We start from the raw sequence: 18,728 nt of genomic DNA on the forward strand, positions 1-18,728 counted from the left end.
GTGTGCGTGAAAAAAAAATAGGAAAAAACGAAAGCACGGCTTGAAAGATAAATTGGGTGCGCGTGTGTGGATATAAGCCTTGGTTTGTGGGAGGAGTGCAAGTAACCTTAAAAAAAAAGCGCGCGTGTGTGTGTGTGTGTGTATGATACGAAGCCACTTCACTATTGCCCGCGCATCGAACGGGTGTGTGTGGCGTGGTTTTCCCGGGAAAAAAGTTAGTGTGAAACAGTGAGTGCGCGGTGAAAAAAAAAAGAAAAAACAAACCGTAAAATAAACCGGAAACCGACTCCCCCGGAAACAGAGGCACGAGCGACACTGTGCACCCCACCCACATACCCACCCACATTCACCCACACAGGCCCCCCTCTCGGGATGCCATGAGTCGATGGGCGAGAAAATGGGAAAAGTTCTAGCGGCCATCCCGGCGCTCAACGGCAGCATATCGACGATAAATTTCAGCATTAAGCTGCTCATCTACTGTCTGATGGTGCTGAATGTGAAAACTTTCGGCCTGAAGTGCGTCTGCAATCCGGACGAGTGCGACGTCATCCGACCGGAGGACTGCCCCGGCATGGGCTACATCGTGTGGGATCCGTGCAAGTGAGTATTAGTGTCTCGGTGGGCTCGCTCTTTATGCGCCCGCGCTTCTTTATGTGTTCATTTTCTTTGTCGGTTTTCCCTTTTGGACCAACCTTTCTCTCGGGTTGCCTTCTCGCCTCATGCGTTTCTCGGTTATTATTTTATTTGGGGGGGCGACTTTTTTTTTTTACTCACCGGGATAATGCCTACTCAATTTTCCCCAATTTTCGAACGTACACAGGAACTGACGCCAAACGACGACACACGAGCAGGAAGGAATCGATCCCTTCTGAAATGATAACAGTATGTTTGGCGACGAAACGACCCGCTGGGGCGTGGGTGTAAAAATTGGGTCAATTTTTGTGTGGGATTTAGTTATGTAAGCCAGCGACCCAGCAGTCAGGACATGGGATAGGGCACGCCCCCGGACCATTAACGTGGGATTTAGATTATTCCCCCAATCGCCCGAGTGCTTTATTTTCATCTATTTGAACTTTATCCGGTTCGGGGTTTCGCCTTTCGGTTTTGCGTCCGTTGCCATCGCTCGGACCGGTCAACGGATTTTTCATCGCCTGTAGGTGGGATTCCAAAACCGAACGGCTCGTTTCGGAACGAGGTTGGGATGTAGGTTTTACGGTCCAAAATTTATTTATGATGGTAGCTTTTTCTCGGGCTCTATCGGGCGCTAGAAACGAAAGGTGCAACAAGTTCCCGGGTGTTGGGAGCCATTTTGACGCGAAATGATGTTGAATGGTGCAAATGGGCTGCCCGGTAAATGGTATTCCTGACACGTACCAAAAGGATTTTGATTAGCGGCCATGGTCACCACTCGTAGCGCGCAACATGTGGCCCAAAAAGAAAAAAGGCAATCGAATGTGAATGGCGAGAGACTTTGAGCTGTGTGGGATCCTAGCTTGCGGCTGGCTTTATGTATGGAGGACGATGTATATATATATATATGTTTTTTTTCCTCTCTCAAAAGGACATATTACTTCCGGCCGTAATAAATTACGTCAAGAGCGCTTCATTGGGCTCGTATCTTTTGCTAGGTTTGCCTTCTCCGTGGGTTATTTCTTGCAGCGCAAAGGTTAGCCATGATTCAGGGAAAACGTCATCCCGTGCCAGATAGGCTAGTAAGCCCATTTGCGAAGGCTCTCCCGCCCCCTAGTTAAGGATGCTCGTGTTCGAGCCTGTAGGACGGGGTTGTAGGCGTTTTTCGATCGAAAAGATCAAGCAAACTTTCCTACCGAAAAGTTAAACCGCTTCGAGCGGTTTACACAGTGTCGAATTCTCGTGCGGCCGCCGGGAACCCAAGACGGTGGTGGTAAACACGGCAGCTACGGCTAGGGATTGAACGGAATTTCTACGCCTACCGCTACGCCTGCTAGATCCTGCCCGTGCGTTCCCTGTAAGTTTATAAGCTCTCTTCATGGTTGTGCGCGTCGGGCTTTTTGCGATCCGTCGAAAATTTGTTTCCCCCCGCCGATTGCGAAAGTCCTTGAAGAAGTTAAACTCACGCGAAACAAAATTTACATACGGCAAAAATACTTTGTAGCTTTGTGCCTTATTTTTTTTGTTGCTGCGTGTGTGGGTGTCGTGTCTCACCTGCCACCGTCACCGTCTTGTGCCTTCAGATCCGGGTCAGGAAGATCCGGCTAGCTTGCTTCCTGATGTGGCTGCTCACCGTGCGTTGGGCACGATCCTGGCTCCGAGATTGTGGTATGACATGTTGCAAAACATTTATTCATCGCTGCGGTAGACGGGCGTAAAGTTAACAAGCATGTTACATCCGCACCGCTCTCTCTCTCACGCCCAAGCTCCTTGGAGTGGGATGTGACGGTTTAGATAAAAGTTAGATTAGGATGCGTATTCGGAAGCAATCGCTCAGCTTTCGGGGCTCTGATGATGGCTCTAACAAACTTGTTGGCTATGGCTCTCTCGCTTTTTTTCACTGGGCTGGGCAAAGCTAATTTAAATCCGCAAACATCGCAATCGCATCCTGTCCTGTGGAGCGTGGATTTTTTTCAAAATTATTTAATTCTCCTACCAAAAGCTGTTGCGACGGCGTGCTTTTGGGCTTGCCGTCCGTACGATGCCCCCATTAAGCAGCAGGAAAATAAATAAATCTCCCTTACCGGTTCGTTTCCAACACCCAAGCGAGTAGAGCTTATTTACAGTAAGTAACGCTTCAACGGACGACACAAAACTACGCGAACCTCGGCCGGGAGGATACGAGATTGCATTACAATGAGCGAACCGGAACACGCCCCGCAAGGCGTTCTCATAAATGTCGTCCACAATGGCGCGCGCCCCTGCCCTACGTATATATGTATATATTGACGTGAACTACACGCTATAAATTAGCTCCTTTATCGCCCACCCAGCAAAAGGACACCCAGCCCACCCAGCTGCTTCGAAAGCGAAGTGGATCGTAAAACCGTGCTTTAGCTTCAAATTTATATCTTCCAAATAGTGCAATTAACGCCCCCGCGCCTGGTCGCGTTCCTTTCCAGGTTTTCCCATGCCGCAGGTGAAACCCGCCGGTCGGTGTGTGTGTGTGTGTGTGTGTGGTGCTTACCTTGAACGCTAATTTATGGTTGCTTCGTGTGAAGCGACCATTTCGGAAATCAGTACACCCATGGAGCATGCCACCCGAAAAAACGAACGAGAGAGAGAGAGAGAGAGAGAGAGAGAGAGAGAGAGAACAGCACGCGAACATTCCACCACCGCGGTGTGGCTCAAAAAGGGTGGAAACAACGGATTTGGATTCCGTGGCTTAGCACACGCGGGGCTGGGACAAAAATTGGCGCTTCATCAATTGGTCAGCAGCGAGTCGGCCGTGGTTGGAATGTTCCCCCCCAGGTGGAACGCTAATTACAGCTCCCACCACCCCCCTTTTTTTACGTTTGCCACGCAAATGAGCCTAATCGTGGGGCTCGGAGAATGAGGTTTTTTTGGTTGGATGAAAGAAAAAATGCGCCCGGAAAAGAGAGAAGGATTTTAATAATTTACTGAGCACCGGGAGCAAAAAAGAAATGGAGCACCGAAATTATGAAACCCCCCACCGACGAGAAACGACGGTGGTGCTTCGAGCTTCGAGTACAGCCCAACCCCTTTTTGAAGCGTTTCCCGTAACCCGCAATCAAGCGGGGCAGAGGTCAATTGGGTGGGTGGGGAATGGAGCATAAATTGATGATGGTCAACGGGTTCGCAAAGGGTTGTGCGCGAGGTTTAGCCAACTTTTTCCTGCTCGTTGTTGCTATTACTACACCTTCACACAACGCTTTCCGTTCGACGGGCGGGTGGAAAACTTTCCTAAATCCACTACCACCAGCGCGGGGGTGGGTGTTGATATTTTTTCACCTAATGGAGGAAACCGGGAGAAGGCAAAAAAAAAAAAAAACAAGCAAAATAGCTCCACGGGGTGTCCTGAAAGCACGTCACGGCCGTGAGTACGAGCCCATTCGATTCATTTGCATGCTCCAAATCCGAACGTGAGGCATAACGATTACGAGAGAGCTGGTTCGGTTCGTTGGTGGTGGAGACGTCCAAACATTCTACGAAGCCGTGACTGAGATTGCCCCGAGTGTGTCCGAAACCGTATTTTCTCTGGCACCTTGTATGTGTTTTTTTTTCTTTCTTCTTCTCCCCTTCCCATTGGGTTTATTGTTCTTGTGTCTACGCTGCAAATCCCTGCTCTTTTGACACCTTGATCGAGATGCTTGTACGATCACGCCTCGGTACCGTCGGTCCAGACTGGGTTGGGTTGGGTGGGTGGGTGGGAAACAAAAAAAACTTTTTCGTCTGATTGTGTGGCCTTTCCCCTTCGTTCAAAGTGTGCCCTTTTTGCGTTCGCCCCCATCCCGAAAGGCGCTTCGTTATGGTTTGTTCTCTGTTCCACGACCGTGTGATTTCGGTGGTGGTGGGTGTCAATAAAGCCAGGCAAAAAAAAAATGGAAGCGATGGTACAGAGCCGAGTCGAAAGGGGAGAAGACCAGCAAAAGGCCAAGGGAGAAAAAAAAACAACAAAAATCTCGACAGCCGATGAATATTCAACGGAACGAAAACCAACCCCCCAAACAGCCTTTGCAGCGGCCTTGCGGCCGGGTTCGGGATGAACTATGAATTCTTAGTTGCTCTGCACCACTACACACCACTCGGGAAAGGTATGTGTGCCTGGTTGGGTGGTGACCGTGTGAACGAGTAGATGCTGATTATTTGCTGATAAAAAATCCACCCACGCTGCCGTGATGGTGTGAAGTGAGAAGCGAGAGCGAAAGAGAGTGGCCCATGAAAGTGTGGGGAACAAAAGAGCAAAAAAAGCTAAAACTCGTGTGCCCCGGCTGTGAAACCGGCGAAAGGAAAGTGCAAACTTTCGCAGCACGAAAAACCGGCAAATCGTCCGAGAGTGGCGCAGCGGTCGTGGAACTTTTGGCCGGACCTTTTGCACCCTTGGGTCTCCGGCGGGCTTGACCACGGGACGGCACCAACGGAAGGATTATCGTCCCGGGAACTTTAGGATGGGGCGATGCTTTTATTTTTTGGTTCTCTCTGGTTATATTTTTTTTCATCGTTTAGCTCTTCACTCACTCACTTCTGCTACATAATCATGTGTGCCACGGGGTGGTTTATTTGCTCGATGGTGAAGTTCGAGGGACGAACTTTATGGCCCGGGGTTCGGTCGGTGTTGGTTGAAGAAAAGTTCAGAGAGAACGTTCTCCCACACACGGACCAATTGCTGGCCAAATTTGTCAGCTACATTCGATCGGATTGTTACACATTCACCGAGCACCCGGATAATAGTGGTCGTACGTCGCAAACGATGATGGACAGCATTCAATTATTATAATCGCCTCGTGGACGTGCGCCCGCTGTCAGCGAAGCTTTATCACGTTTGATCTCATTTAATTAGCGCGTGGCGTCACTGATAACGAGCCAGCTCAGGTGATTGCAGCAAAGCAAAAGCAGCATATCGTAAATGCTTTAAATCTCTGACACAATGACGTTATTCCATCGGGAGATAATTATCACAATCTGTCGATGGAGGCGCCTGGTGGTTATTGGAGTGTTGATAATTTTTCCCCTCTCGTTTGGTGGCTGGCCGGAATGGTACCGGGTGGAACGCCTCGGGACACGACATGTTGCCACATTTCCCTGTGGCTGTGGGCTGCGTAAAATAACCACTAAACCAAAATCGATGTTCCACATGACCGACGGCACAAAAAGTCACGAATTGTGGTCGTCCCGGGCGCCCGCCAGGGATTGCTGGGGTATGTGAAATGACACGCAAAAAAAAAAAAATAAAAATACGCCATCGCTACAGCCATCGCTTGAGGGTAGCCCTCTCTTGTTCGGTACATGCTTTTTTTTTACCAACACTTCAAACAAGCAAAAAGTGTAAAAAAAATGCGAGCAATAAACGAAACAACAACGCCACACACACACAGAGTCGTGTTTCGAAGTGTGATGGAGATTGTTAAATTTTATATCCCTGCGAGCATAATCTCCACTCGGCCAGTCCATTTGCTGGCCCATTTCTGCCCATTTCCCCCGCGAAGGGCGAAGGGTGGGTGAATTATTGTACAACTGTTTCCTGGCTTCGGCAATTTTCTCCTCCTCTTACTCGATGAACTCCCACGCCGTGTATGGAACATGCCTTTTTTTGTTGTTGTTCTTGTTGTTCCGTTGGGTCGTGCTTCCCTTCGCTCTAATTTCTACCACTGTTTCCCAATTTTCCCTTGCGCGTGCTTTTTCCCACCCACTCACACACCCACACACACACACACACACACACGAATTTTACGTTTTTTTCCTGCTCATTTTCATCCCCAGGTGCTGCAAGGTGTGCGCTCGAACGCTCGGTGAAGCTTGCGGCGGACCGGGCGGTTTTTCCGGAACATGTGAACCACCACTTAGCTGCGTGTCCAAACCACCCGTCGGGGGTTCCGGCGTGTGCATGGGTAAGTAGAACCGTGCGGTTACGCGAGCTTTTCCCAAGCGCGAGCCTTTCGAAACCGTACCATTATCCCGGGGGGGTGTTGCCAGCTTTTGCCACACCCGCACTGTAAATGGGGCTGGGGCATTTTTTTTTCCAGGGTTTGCAATCGTAGCGTTCCGGACGCACGCCCGGGAGTTGGACCGACCATCGAGGGCAACCTGTGCGCGTGGGGGGGTTGTGGAATCAATTTGTCAACCGTCGGTCAAACCGGGGTGGGGTGGAACGTGGACATAAATCGAACAAAATCGGGAAAGCAAAAACACTCTAATCGGTGCGCTGTTATCGTTATCGCGCGACCCGAGCGGATGGTAAAAAACTAGCCATAAGCGGCACGACGTAACGATTAGCGATGGTGCATGGGTTGCCGTTCGAAGCGTTTCGAATGCAATTTACACTTCATAAATTAACGATTAAAGAGGTGGTTAATATACATGCGGCCGGTCGCATGCATGTCGAATGCGATGTACCGCTTTTGGAAATCCGCATGTAATAATTGATGATTTATCGGCGTGCGCTCGTGCTACGTTCGTTTTGCAATGGCTCGTTGTCGTTGCTTTTAATTAGGCGGCTTACAAATTGAGTGAATTTATTGCGCATTCATCGGTGGAAGGCTGTTGGTGCCAGAAACGTGTCTATAAATCGTCAATCATGATCCATTAATAGCATCACTAGCAAAGATTGAGAATCAATCGGCGCTCCTGACGTTTTAGTTGTTCACAAATTGAATAGCTTTCCGAGATTTCTTCAGCTCAACGAGAGAACGCTTTCCATGAACGCTTAAAGCCGCCGTTAAAGATTCATAAACGCATGAGTGTCATTTTTTTTTTTTGAAAAGGAAAGCATTCCGTTGGGAATCGTATGTGGTTTGTGTGTGCTTTTCCATTGAAGCTCGAACAATTAAACAGCTTGAAGTAACACATGGAGTCACGGATGGTTCGCTGGATCAGTCCGACAAAACGCAAACGCTTCGGATAATTTTCTACCAAGGGAATAACGAGAAAAAGAAAAAAGCAACGAAACAAAACAGCACGTCGTCGTTCTGTCTGACGAACAGCGCACCCCCACGGATGAGCCAAAAGACAGACAAGCGCAAACATAAGCGAGTAAATATTAGCCCTCGCCGTCGGGGTACTTCCGGTGCACATGGCCACGTGCAGAAGTTTGTCGTTCTGTCCCACCGGGACGCCTGCACGACCACCAGCGCGCACTTGGAAGAGCTTAGAACCATCGATACCGGCCAGTCCCGGGACCGCCCGTGTCCTGCGCTGGAGTTCGTTGCGGGGAGATTTAATTAAAATGAAATTAAATCTGCTCCGAAGTAATTCCCCCGGACCAGCATTCCGAGCTCGCGGCCAGTCTGTCGCCAAGAAACGTCACCGAGATGGAACGCCACCGAAAGAAGTCTGGTCTAACTTCTTACCGGCGCGCAGCGAGAGCGCGATGAACAATCGACAAGCTAATGTCATCGCGCGCGCGGTGAATCTTCACTTTTGGGCTGGTTCTCGGGGGGGGTGGAAACACAAGTTTATTAATCATCAGTTATTTAGCAGGAGGCGCCAGTGAGCGTCCGAAAAGAAAGGGGGAGGTGTACATAATTTAATCATAATCTCGTTGGCGCGCCAACGTGGGACGATTTGGTTCGTTATGCTCACGGAGTGGCTCGAAACAACCAAGCGCCAAAGTGGTCCCGTTGAGGATCGATGTTGCTTGTTGATTTGTTTGTCTCGAGTTCAGGAGAGTGATCATGCTAAATCACTGCTTCGGTTCGATCTTTGGACGTTGGAAAAGGGAGCTAAATTACGCTCCAGGAACTGGATGGTTATGGTCCCTGCCGTGCGTAATTACTGGTGCCATACTCCACCATGTCCGTTGGTTCATTTTTTTCATTTCCAGCAAACGTCCAGGATCGCGTTACAAATTATCCCCCCACCCGTAATGGTGCTCTATTTCAACCAGCTTGACGAAGGCGAACGACAGGAGAAGCTTAGCACCATGCATTACCTTGGTGCTTTTGCGCTTCTCTTCGTGGTAGCTTACCTCCGCCGGTCATTAACACCGCAACGTGCGCCTGCAGGGGTAACGTCCTAATGGAATGCAAGCAAATCACAATCACTCGTAAAAAGTGGATTGTTTGAACGCGGGTGGAAGCATTCAACTAGGTAGCAGCGAGTGTGTAAGGACTGTGAGTAGGAAGACGACGACAACAACAAAAAAAAAGACGCCAGCACAAATACACATAAATCTAGTCGCTACCGTCGGGGGGGCCAGGAATTCTCCGGATGTTGCGGTGTCTGCTACAAATTATTCTCTCGGTTTACATCCCTCCCGGGTTGCGAGGGGGGTTAGTTTTTCCGTGCATCGCTTTTATCCATCCCATGCCGCGCGTCTGGTGGTGCATGCGAGGGAATATGGTACACTTTCACCGGGGATTTTGTGTCCGGTTTTGGTCGTTCTTCTTCTTTTTGCTTTGCTTTGCTTTCCAATCCGCCTCTATTCTCTCCAGCTGGTAAACCTTGGTCCCACGGTTTGGCTCCCGGATGTGAAGGGGTTTTATTTATTACGAAAACGCGTTTTTGGGCCCATGGGGTTGGGTTTGTTGTATACCTCCAGGGTGAAGCAAAAGACCACGACGACCCTTTGGTTTGGATTGGTGGACGACAACTTTGCGCGAAGTGTGTCCGCTCTCCCCGGGAGGCAACGGACCCGGGCGCGCACCCATGGGTATGTCCGAGCAGGTTTCCCGGATAGATTAACCCATTTTATCTGTTTCCTGCGGTGCGCCACAACCTTCACAAGTGCAATGTTAAAATGTGGCGAAACCCGTCCGAGTTCATTCCGGGTTCAGGTAGCGGAGCCAAAACAAGGCGATAGTTGGGAGCAGGCAAAAAAAAACAAGCATTAGTGGTACTCATTTGGTTGTAACTCTTAAAACCCATCCCCCCGGGTAGGATCGTAACCCGGACTGGTATTTCATCATGTAAAGCTCGCCCAGCTGCGGATCTGAAAGCTTCCGTTGCGGAAGTTTTTAGCAGCTTAGTTTCGCCCCAAACGGACCTCCACCGTGTCGTGGATAAATTGGATTGGCATTCGGATGGGGCTCTCTTTCGGATTCGTCCAGCAATGGTTCAGCAGATTTGTATCGATCGATGTGATCGATGGCGATCGCGAACGCGGAAAAAAACCCGGCGTTCTACCTTCGCAGACCTGCATTCGGTCTCTACTGGGAAATGGCAATGGCAATATGTTCCACTCAATCTATCCACCGGCACTGAATTTGTTCGCTTTAAGCTGGTTTCGAGTGGGGGAGAAGCAAAAAAAAAAAAAGAAAAGATTTTCCGCTTATATCGCTTGCAGCGTACGGAGTGAGAAGACGAAAGCTGAGCCCGACGACAACCTGCTGGTGGCCTGGTTCTCCGCGCTCTCTCCGTACATTTTCATATCAGTTTCGATTTCGTTCTCGGCAGAGCAGAAGAAAGGGAAACTTGCAAACACGAAGGAAGGACAGCGTGGGGCTGGGAAAATTGTCTGAGAAAATTCAGCCACTCTCGTGTCCGCCGGCACCGAGACAGGAACCGGTCTGTCAAGGTCTGGTTGCGACCGAATGGGTTGGGAAATTGGATTTCTGTGGTCTTTTGCATCGGTGCGCCAGTGCCTAGTGATGGAAACGACCCATAGGCAGGTTGCTCAGCTGCGGTGAAAAGCGAATAGCAGGAAGGAAAAAGCTGCACCGGGGCAAATTGATAATACATTCGCCGGGAGCGTTTTTGGTGACGCCGGGCAATGTGAGCAAATGGTGCTAGCGCGCGAGGACGACGACGCGCCACAGATGCGGCAGAAATGATGAAGATTTGCTGCAAATTGTTTGGCACATTATTTCACCGGTCCGGTGAAAATTAAAACTGTGTCCTTTTTGGTTCGCTGGTTTGTGGAAATACATTGCTGCGTTACATGACGAGGTTGGATACGGTTAGAAATAGAACTTCGGATAATTTCCTGCGCAACGGAGGTACGGCTTGCAGTCGCAATCAATTATAAATTAATCAGCCACCCAGCAAGAGCCCGTCCAACCAGCTGGTACGCAAAACAGAAATATTAAAAGCAAATACCTGGTACGCCTTAATTCGACGAACGCTTCTCAACCGACTCATCTCCAGCCGGCAGATAAATTAGCAGCAAAAAAAACATGAAAAAGGGTTCTGGCACTGGCAACATCTGTTTCCCACGCGCCAACTGCTTTTTGTGACGTGTTTGGTGGAGGCAAAAAACCTCACCGAAAAAGTACTGCTGTGTTCTGGTTTTTATTTTCGTTTTCGGATGCTGCGTTGTGCTGCTGCTGTTGGAGATTAGCTTTCCAAACCAAACCGACCAATACCACGTGCAGCCTGTTCCGAGAAACACACTGTGGCTGTGTGTGTTAATGCGTGCCATTGAAATTGGTTGGCCAAAAGGGATAAAGAAACAAGGCAAAAGCCTTGGCACGATAATAGGCTGGGCGGGCTTTGTTGTCTCGTTGGAATTGATAAAAATAATTCGTCTCGCTCTTCTTAGCCTGTCAGGGAACGCAATATCGTGCAACGGTGCTGTTGCTGCGGTTCGCTTTTCAAACCGGCCCACGTCGCTTTCCCAGCGTGTGGCCCAGGCTGAAGCTTGAATTGATGCATAATCCACGGGCTGATGGGCATATGATTTGTTCATGGTTTAATGATCGTTATGAAGCATCGTCTCTTTCTGCGAGGCGCTATTTTGCATTGCGATGATGTGTCGAGCTGCCCATGCTATGCCATGTTGTCTTACGATTTGAACGATGAATATTCTACATTGCTCTCGTCCGACATCACAAGCGGGAGATACTCACGATCAAATGCTTCCAACCCGCGTGGACTTGGGTTGATCTATTCGACCGTATCAAAAACCCCCAGTGGAGCTTTCGAAAGCTTTAAGCTCATGAATAATTCCACCCGTGGGGGAGCATATTGATGTTTCGTTCGCTTTGGACGCTCGACCCGTATTCTTGTTCTCCCTCATTATGATGTTCCGAGCGTCTCTGAGTTTTGCTCCTTCATGCGTGATTCTTAAAACCGTTTGAACCGGGAGCAATATAGAAAAACAAAATCCCAGCGAATCTTTCACTCGAAGGCCGTGGCCATTGTGTGGTTGTTTCTTAAACACCGACCCAAGATGCGTCCTGCACTGTGAAATGAAGCTGTCTGTATGTTAATGAGATTGTTGTTGAAATGCGCTTCGGATGTTGGTCACTGGAGACCGTGGTGAAATCCTGCAATAGTTGGGATTTTTTAATTTGAAACAAAAATCAACCTAAGCCCGTGTCGATGAACATGACGAATTTATAATGTTGTTTTATTTTAGCAACTTTTAAGCGTTTTTCTAGTGGTAAGAGTATTGCATTGGTGTAGTATATGTTTCTGGATCCTTTTTATCCACACATCATGCCCATCAACAAGCACCACAAATAGGTTTGCAAAAAAAAAACAAAACTCTATCACTTGCCAAGGGTAGAAACGAAATATCCGACCGGTGGGTATCGATTACGTTGGCGTGCTTTCGGCACCCATTCTCCCGCGAAGAGACAGCCCGTCATATCCATCAGCGACAGTTTTCGCGGAAAACCTTCGGGTGGCCGGGTTTGATCTCGACAGCAGAGTGACGTGTGAGAAAGAAAAAATAAAATAACCAGTCCAACACTTCTCTTCATTACGCTGTGCTTCGTTTTGGCAGCCGGAGCTCGTTTTCCCGGATTTCACGACAGATTGTGCGGACCTGTCATTTTATCAATGTCGAACCGCATCAATATCAAAATGCGGTATATGTTACCGGGTTGAGGGTGGCATAGAAAATGTGGTGGTGTATTTTTTTTTTCTTCATTTCAGTGGATGTGGAAATGATGCGTGCCTGCCACTTTTTGATGATGTTTCATGCACTTTCTCTGGCTAGGAAAAGAAATACGCTTTTTTTCTCGCTCTTCTATCGATGTCGTACAAAGAATCAATGCTGATGCTTTCGACTAAATCATGTTCCCAGGATACTGATTTTTTTCTCATTTTAAAATAACGTGTTCTAAAACAGTTTTTGCCTCAAAATTTGGTCGATGCTCATTTTTTGGCATGAGTTTTCATCGAGGTAGCTTCAATTTTTCCTACGAACAAAAAAAAACGTCCCAATACAATGTCAACAATCATGATGGGCTGGAAAATTCGATTTCGACTGTGTCCCACGCACCCCGGAGCACGTCCGCGAGGGCGTGGAATTCTCGCTGGAAATAGTCCTGTCATTGAAAGAAACGGCAGTTCCAACACCTAAGCAGGTTGAGGAAAACAAAAAAAAAACGGCAAACCGTACGGCTTCCGTACAGATATTTACGCCATCCGAGCCTCCTTCAAGAAGAGGTTCCATTCACCCGACGCTGGGCACTTTGCCGGGTGGTATTCTCACGACGTTGCCCAACAGGACTCCAATCTAGCACGCTCGGTTCGTTTGTGCAAACCACATCACCTCACGGTAATGGTCTCCCAGGCGAGCGTTTTCCGCGGGATTCGTTTCGGTGGAAGCGGACGCCGCATTTATTAGATTCTGGAATAAATTTATTCCATCCACACGCACGCACACACACACGCGTTGCGTTTCACCGGTGCGGGTTTCCGATTTGGTGTCCTAGATTCCTTCCGGGAACGACTCGACGGCGGTGCCACTCGGTCGGGCTACCGAGTTGGTCATCTTGCAGCGGGGTTTATAGTCTTAGGTGTGTAATAAGAGGAATTCCAAACAACTTACCGTTTGGGTCGGTGCCGTCCGGTTTCGTGGACCAAAAAAAAAAGGGGATTGCTTAAACATTGGAATCGAATTGACTGCCTGTTTCGGTGCAGGTGCCAGTGCCAGGTTAAGCTAGGGTAACTCCCGAACAATACCCATATTGGGTGCCGGTGGATTACCCGGTGTTTTATGATTATGCCTATGATTATGCCCGATCCGTCGTCGTCGCCTGTCGTCGGATTATGTCCGTGTGTGTGTTCCGGCTGGGAAAAACCTCCCCAGAGGGGGCGACCATACATGACACGTGTCACCGCGTTTCGCGAGTGGTTAGTTCCAAGAACCGTTGCGCGTTTGTGTGTCGACACATTCCTAAATGGCTTAACAACGAGCCAAATGGGAGTATTTTCTTGTGGCTATTGGTGTGGGTTTTATTTGTGGCATTCGTTGTGGTCAATTTTGATGCAAGTGATATGCTTGCTTACCGTGCTCGAATGTGCTATGTTGTGGGTATTGTTTGGCCAATATTTCATCTTTATTTTGTTCTATTCGTCACACTTATTAATGGTCTGTCATCATTTTTTTTCAATCATACTATCAATTAGTTGGGATTTTGTGTACAGTGTCGGTTGGAAGTCGGTATCAAATTACATAATTATTTACGCTTTGTTGTGTGTTGTATTCACAAACCATAATTAAACCGTGTGTCCTTAAGCATTAGAACACAAAAGAAAACCGTATCACACACACACAATTAACATAATAAGCCAATTGTAGAGTCCTGACCACGATTGTGCGTGCTTGTGGGTTTTATATTTGTTTTTGATCAGAAAAATAAGCAACCTAATCGAATAGTGCCAATCAATTAGGAATATCAAAGCCCATAATCGTACCCAAGTCACCTACCGCCGGGCCGTCGTGTGCGTAATGGAATTTGTATAAAATGAAATCAATTCCACCCCGTCCCTTTTTCGCCTAGCCCGATAAAGGGGGTTGGAATCGATTTCGATTGCCCATTTTGCAACCGCAACGTACAAATTGTAATATGTGCTTTCGGATGGAAACCCAATTTGCGCATTTGCGTAGCGTGCGTGCTTGCGTGCGCGCGCGCGCGCGCTGATCCTGCAGCCAAGCCGGAACGCAAAGGGTGTCCCGTTTGCAACCTTATTAAATGTTCATCCTAACAACAATCAAATCGGATTGACCGAATGTTCCACCAGCCGTGCCGCCAAGCACCACCTACCGGTTGAGCTGGAGGACGGTTCGATGGTTTGATTTGATTTCAAATCAAAACCTCCGATTCCCACCCACGCTACCCCTTTTTTTGGCGGCCTCCAATGTGCGGCCTCCAGGAAGCGAACAATGATGCGGGTTAATTCCGGGAGAGAGCTGGCGCCACAAGTGAGGATTGGAAGGACCCATGTTATTGAGATAGATGTTCGGTGAAATGAAATGAATATGTCCTGTTGAAGAGACCCTTCTCGAGCTCGTCGTGAGCGGGATTTGTTTGTTTGGTTTTGGCACTCTTAACAATTTAAACAGGCTATTGGTTTCTTCCTCGGTTGAGCATAGACGATTTGCTGTGAGATTATAATGAGTTTGAGCGGGTTTTTCGTTGGCAAATTTTTCAACCTTGAATATTTTTCAACGTTGAAAAAATAATAATTTTTTTCCCTGCTTCATGACGAAGGAGACGTCCGATGGAGACGCCTGGTGGCTTTTGCCTACAGCAGATAGCGATGAAGCCCCGAGCTGGACCGAAGCCACTCGTACATATGCTAATACACAATGTTGCGTAAAATCTCCTCCCCGACTGGCAAAAGCTTCACCGAACGGTAAAGGTATTGTAATCCCCTTTTGGAAGCCGCATATTCAATCAGCGTCGGTTCGCGTTTTGAGGTTTTCGCTCGAAATTTCCAAGCGGCGGTGCGCTAGCGTGCAGGTTTCCGTTGAATTCTTCGACTGCTTATCCTCGCCGCTTAAGTCGCCGTTGGAGGAATGTTGATGTTTTGCTTGCCGGCCCCTTTTCTTGGGGTTGTATTTCTGCCCCGGCTGTGCCGGTGATTGGGAGATTTTGGAGCATCTTTTACGATTTTTCACCACCTTCGCGTGTACGACTGTGCCCGGCGCAGCGCTACACGCAACGATCATTTACTACAAATTGGGTAACGAAAGATCGAGGGGAAACCACTTGGGAGCGGAACGGTACCGGAGCAGGTAAAACGAAGGCGAACGAGTTGGAAATATGCAAGAAAAAGCCCTCCCCGGAAGATGAAAGGCGCCCTACGAAATAGGATCATCACAATAAACAAGATACAAAAGGGAGGAGGGCACGTGAAAAGGGATTGCGAGCGGCCAAACCGCACCACGATGAAAGAGCGAAAGGTGAAAAAGGGAAAATAAATTTGCATTAGATCGAAACCATTTTAACTCACAATCCTCTCACGGCCCGGCAAACAAAGGCAGCCTCTGCGTTGGGGTCTCGAGCCGGGTGAGGAATTCGGGAAAGGAGCAAGAAAGAAAAAAAAGGCACGCCATTTTTTCCATGTTTCACCAATTTTCCGCATACCAAATTGTAGCGGATTACGTTTTCGTGTTTCTTCTTTCGTTGCGTTGTTGTTGTTGTTGTTGTTGTTGTTAGAGAAGAAAGCACACAAAAGCATCTCGTTTCGTTTCTGCGTTTTCCAGCCCGATTGATGCGTGAGCTGCGTTTCGGCTGCTTGTGCTTGATATTAGCTTTCACACGACTGTCAAGGTTGGCCCCTGAGCAGGTAGTAGGCCTTGAAGTCGGCTCGATTTCGAAACGAATTTCTAGCGAAAAATAATTTCGCCTTGATGCGATCTGCGTATGCCGCAGACGGTGGTGAAATGGCGTCCGTGTACGAGCGCATCACAATCCGAACAGGCTTAACTAGATATGTCAAAAAAGACGAAATAGAAGAAAAAAAAAAGCTCAAACGCCTGCGGTGGAATTGGGGCGGATTTGATACGTGAAAATAAACAATCGAAGCGAAAATATGGCCATCATATGAGGGCTCGGATCTTTTATGAAGCTCAATTTTTTTAAGCTTTCTCAAAGCATTTGCCTTCAGGGTCGGAGTTGAACACCTCTGGCATCTCAAAAAGAAGAAAAGAAAAAAGAAAAGATGCGATACCTTGTGGGACGGCTCAACCAATGGGACACTCTATTGTGAAGTTGGTTTCCATCATTGTGTGTGTGTGTGTGTTTGATTTTGGATACGATCTTTGGTTTATTTGCGCCGAATGGTGCTTCTCCGTTCGATGGTTCGATGAGAAGAATGCGAGGACATTCAGTGATGCGGTCCGTTCGTGAAGAGCGATACTGAAGTGCGTCTCTTAAATTCACCGTACCCCACCGACGTCAAGATTGACAAATAGCGCTCTTTAGAAGGGATGAAAAGCACAATAGCGAACCGGTTGTGTTGGGATGTTGGATTGGAGCACAATTTTTGCTTTGTTTCTTGACAAACGTGCGCTCTCGAAGGCGGTAAATATTTGTTTCATCAATTCTGGCGTGAGTGGAAAAGTAGCGCATCTAAACAAACCGATAGGAAACGGAACTTAGACGAGTTTAGATAAAATGCCGACGGTGAGGCCGTGTGTTTGTTTGGATTGATTTATTTTGATTGCCAATGATCAATTACTTGTGTGGGTGCCGGTGCGCTGTCTCGGAAGCACATAAGTCAGGGAGTCTAGATAAATCTTTGGATTGTGTTTTTTTTCCTTCCTCCAAGTTCAAACCAGAAATCTAAAACAACGAGAGGTTTGTTCCGATGTGCAGGAAGCGCGTTTTCTCCGTATACTTTCAAAGCGTACATATTTGTTGGGAAAAGTTTACTTCCGTCTAGACTTAAATCTACCGGCTTTTAAGGAAACGATCTCGTACGCAACCTTTTGCGACTGAAATATGAGTAAACTTTAAGGCGGTTCTTTTCGAGCAGCGAAACACGAAATGCATTCAATTTCATTCGACCTACCCAAGCGCAGTTAGGCACCACTACCCCCGTTGTTTGAATTTTGCATTTCATTAGCAGCGGCGAGGCAGCAACGGTCGGTATCGCAAAAGAAGCAGGTTGTCATTTTGTGCGGAATTTTACTTTTCAAAACTTGCCCGCTCGCCTGCCGCCGGGAGGGAATTCACCGCCCGGTTTTGGCTCCGTTTTATTCGTTCGTTTTCCCCGGCCACGGTAGCCAAGGAGTACGCAAAGCGAACGTCGGTCGTACGGATGCATTCAAAACTATCCGAGAGAGGAAAAGCAAAAAAAAAGCATAAAGAACGAAACGGAAAACAAGCGACAGATGAAAACACATTCACAATGGCGACGCTTTTATTTAGAGCATCCTCTAACCGGCGCCCCGGTAAACTCCTTGGGGGCCTCAATTAAATCGGTTGTCCTTTCGGTTCAGGTGGCCATACAAGCACCACCGTAGCAATGGGGGTGAACAATTTTGTTCCTCCTCGCAAGCCATCCGCGCTCGGTTTTGTTTGTTTTTCTTTTTAATGAATTTTCTCTCCATTTCTCGGGCGCCCCCTGTTCCGCATTGCAGACGTACCACGGACGAGCCTCGACGGAGACCGACCCGGTGGCCGGGACTGTCCGGAAACCGTGCTGATCGAACCGGGCTGCGAGATTGTCAATCGGAAGTGCAAATGCTGGGACCGGATACGGCTGTGCAAAAGCAAATCCATCAGCAAGTGGGACTTCAAGAACATGGAGGTAGGTGCTACTGGGAACGGAGCGTTGGCGTTGTTTTATTTACTTCGTGCTTCATGCCGTATTTCTTTTCTATTTTTGTGCTTTCCGGCAACCAACCCACCAGGAGTGTCAGCTCAACATTGAGAACCTCGTAAAAACGGAGCTCGAGTTCGACGAGGACTATACGGCACCGCCGAGGATTAGCTTCGGTGAGTATGGAATGAAGCTTCGGGCGCTAGAGGAGGATAATTGTTGAATTAAAAACGATCCAAAAAAAAGAGTGTGAGTTGAATATCGAATGAGCGAGTTTGATGAAAGGAGATTAAGAAAAGAGCAATTAAGTTGCATCGATGTTGCTAATAAATAGCGTAGATGAAATGTCGCAAAAGCAGTGCAGGAGCTCGTGTTCGAGTTTGCGTTGCCGTGTTGCAGAAAATACTGCTCGAATAGTTCGAGCAGAAGTCCTTCATGCTTGCGATAATCTGATCAAATAATCAACCAACCAAGCGAACCGGCACCCAACTGCTGGGTGCGTTATGAAGGATCTACCCTTGAGCTCTCTCGCACGAGTTAGTAAAAGCAAGACCCGGTTCGAAAAGGGGCATAACCCGGTTGAGTGGGTGGGAATTTCAAAGCCCTACGCTCCGAAGCACTTTTCGGGCTCGGTC

The 18,728-nt window shown here is 48.2% G+C and overlaps 1 protein-coding gene across 1 annotated transcript; it reads left to right on the forward strand.

The window, feature by feature from the left end:
• Window positions 1-212: 212 nt before the first annotated feature.
• LOC128727169 (cysteine-rich motor neuron 1 protein) lies at window positions 213-18,316 on the forward strand. The gene is made up of 4 exons (XM_053821050.1): window positions 213-600; window positions 6,412-6,539; window positions 17,912-18,081; window positions 18,185-18,316. The coding sequence occupies exons 1-4, from the start codon at window positions 386-388 to the stop codon at window positions 18,314-18,316; spliced, it is 645 nt and encodes a 214-aa protein (XP_053677025.1). The 5' UTR covers window positions 213-385.
• The last annotated feature ends 412 nt before the right edge of the window (window positions 18,317-18,728 follow it).

The sequence above is a fragment of the Anopheles nili genome, chromosome 2 (assembly GCF_943737925.1).
Source record: "Anopheles nili chromosome 2, idAnoNiliSN_F5_01, whole genome shotgun sequence".
NCBI classification, from domain to species: Eukaryota; Metazoa; Arthropoda; class Insecta; order Diptera; family Culicidae; genus Anopheles; species Anopheles nili.

Coding starts and splice junctions, on each gene's coding strand:
- LOC128727169 (XM_053821050.1), top strand. CDS start 386: ATGGGCGAGAAAATGGGAAAAGTTCTAGCGGCCATCCCGGCGCTCAAC. Junction 601..6,411: donor ATCGTGTGGGATCCGTGCAA/GTGAGTATTAGT, acceptor TTTCATCCCCAG/GTGCTGCAAGGTGTGCGCTC. Junction 6,540..17,911: donor GGGTTCCGGCGTGTGCATGG/GTAAGTAGAACC, acceptor TCCGCATTGCAG/ACGTACCACGGACGAGCCTC.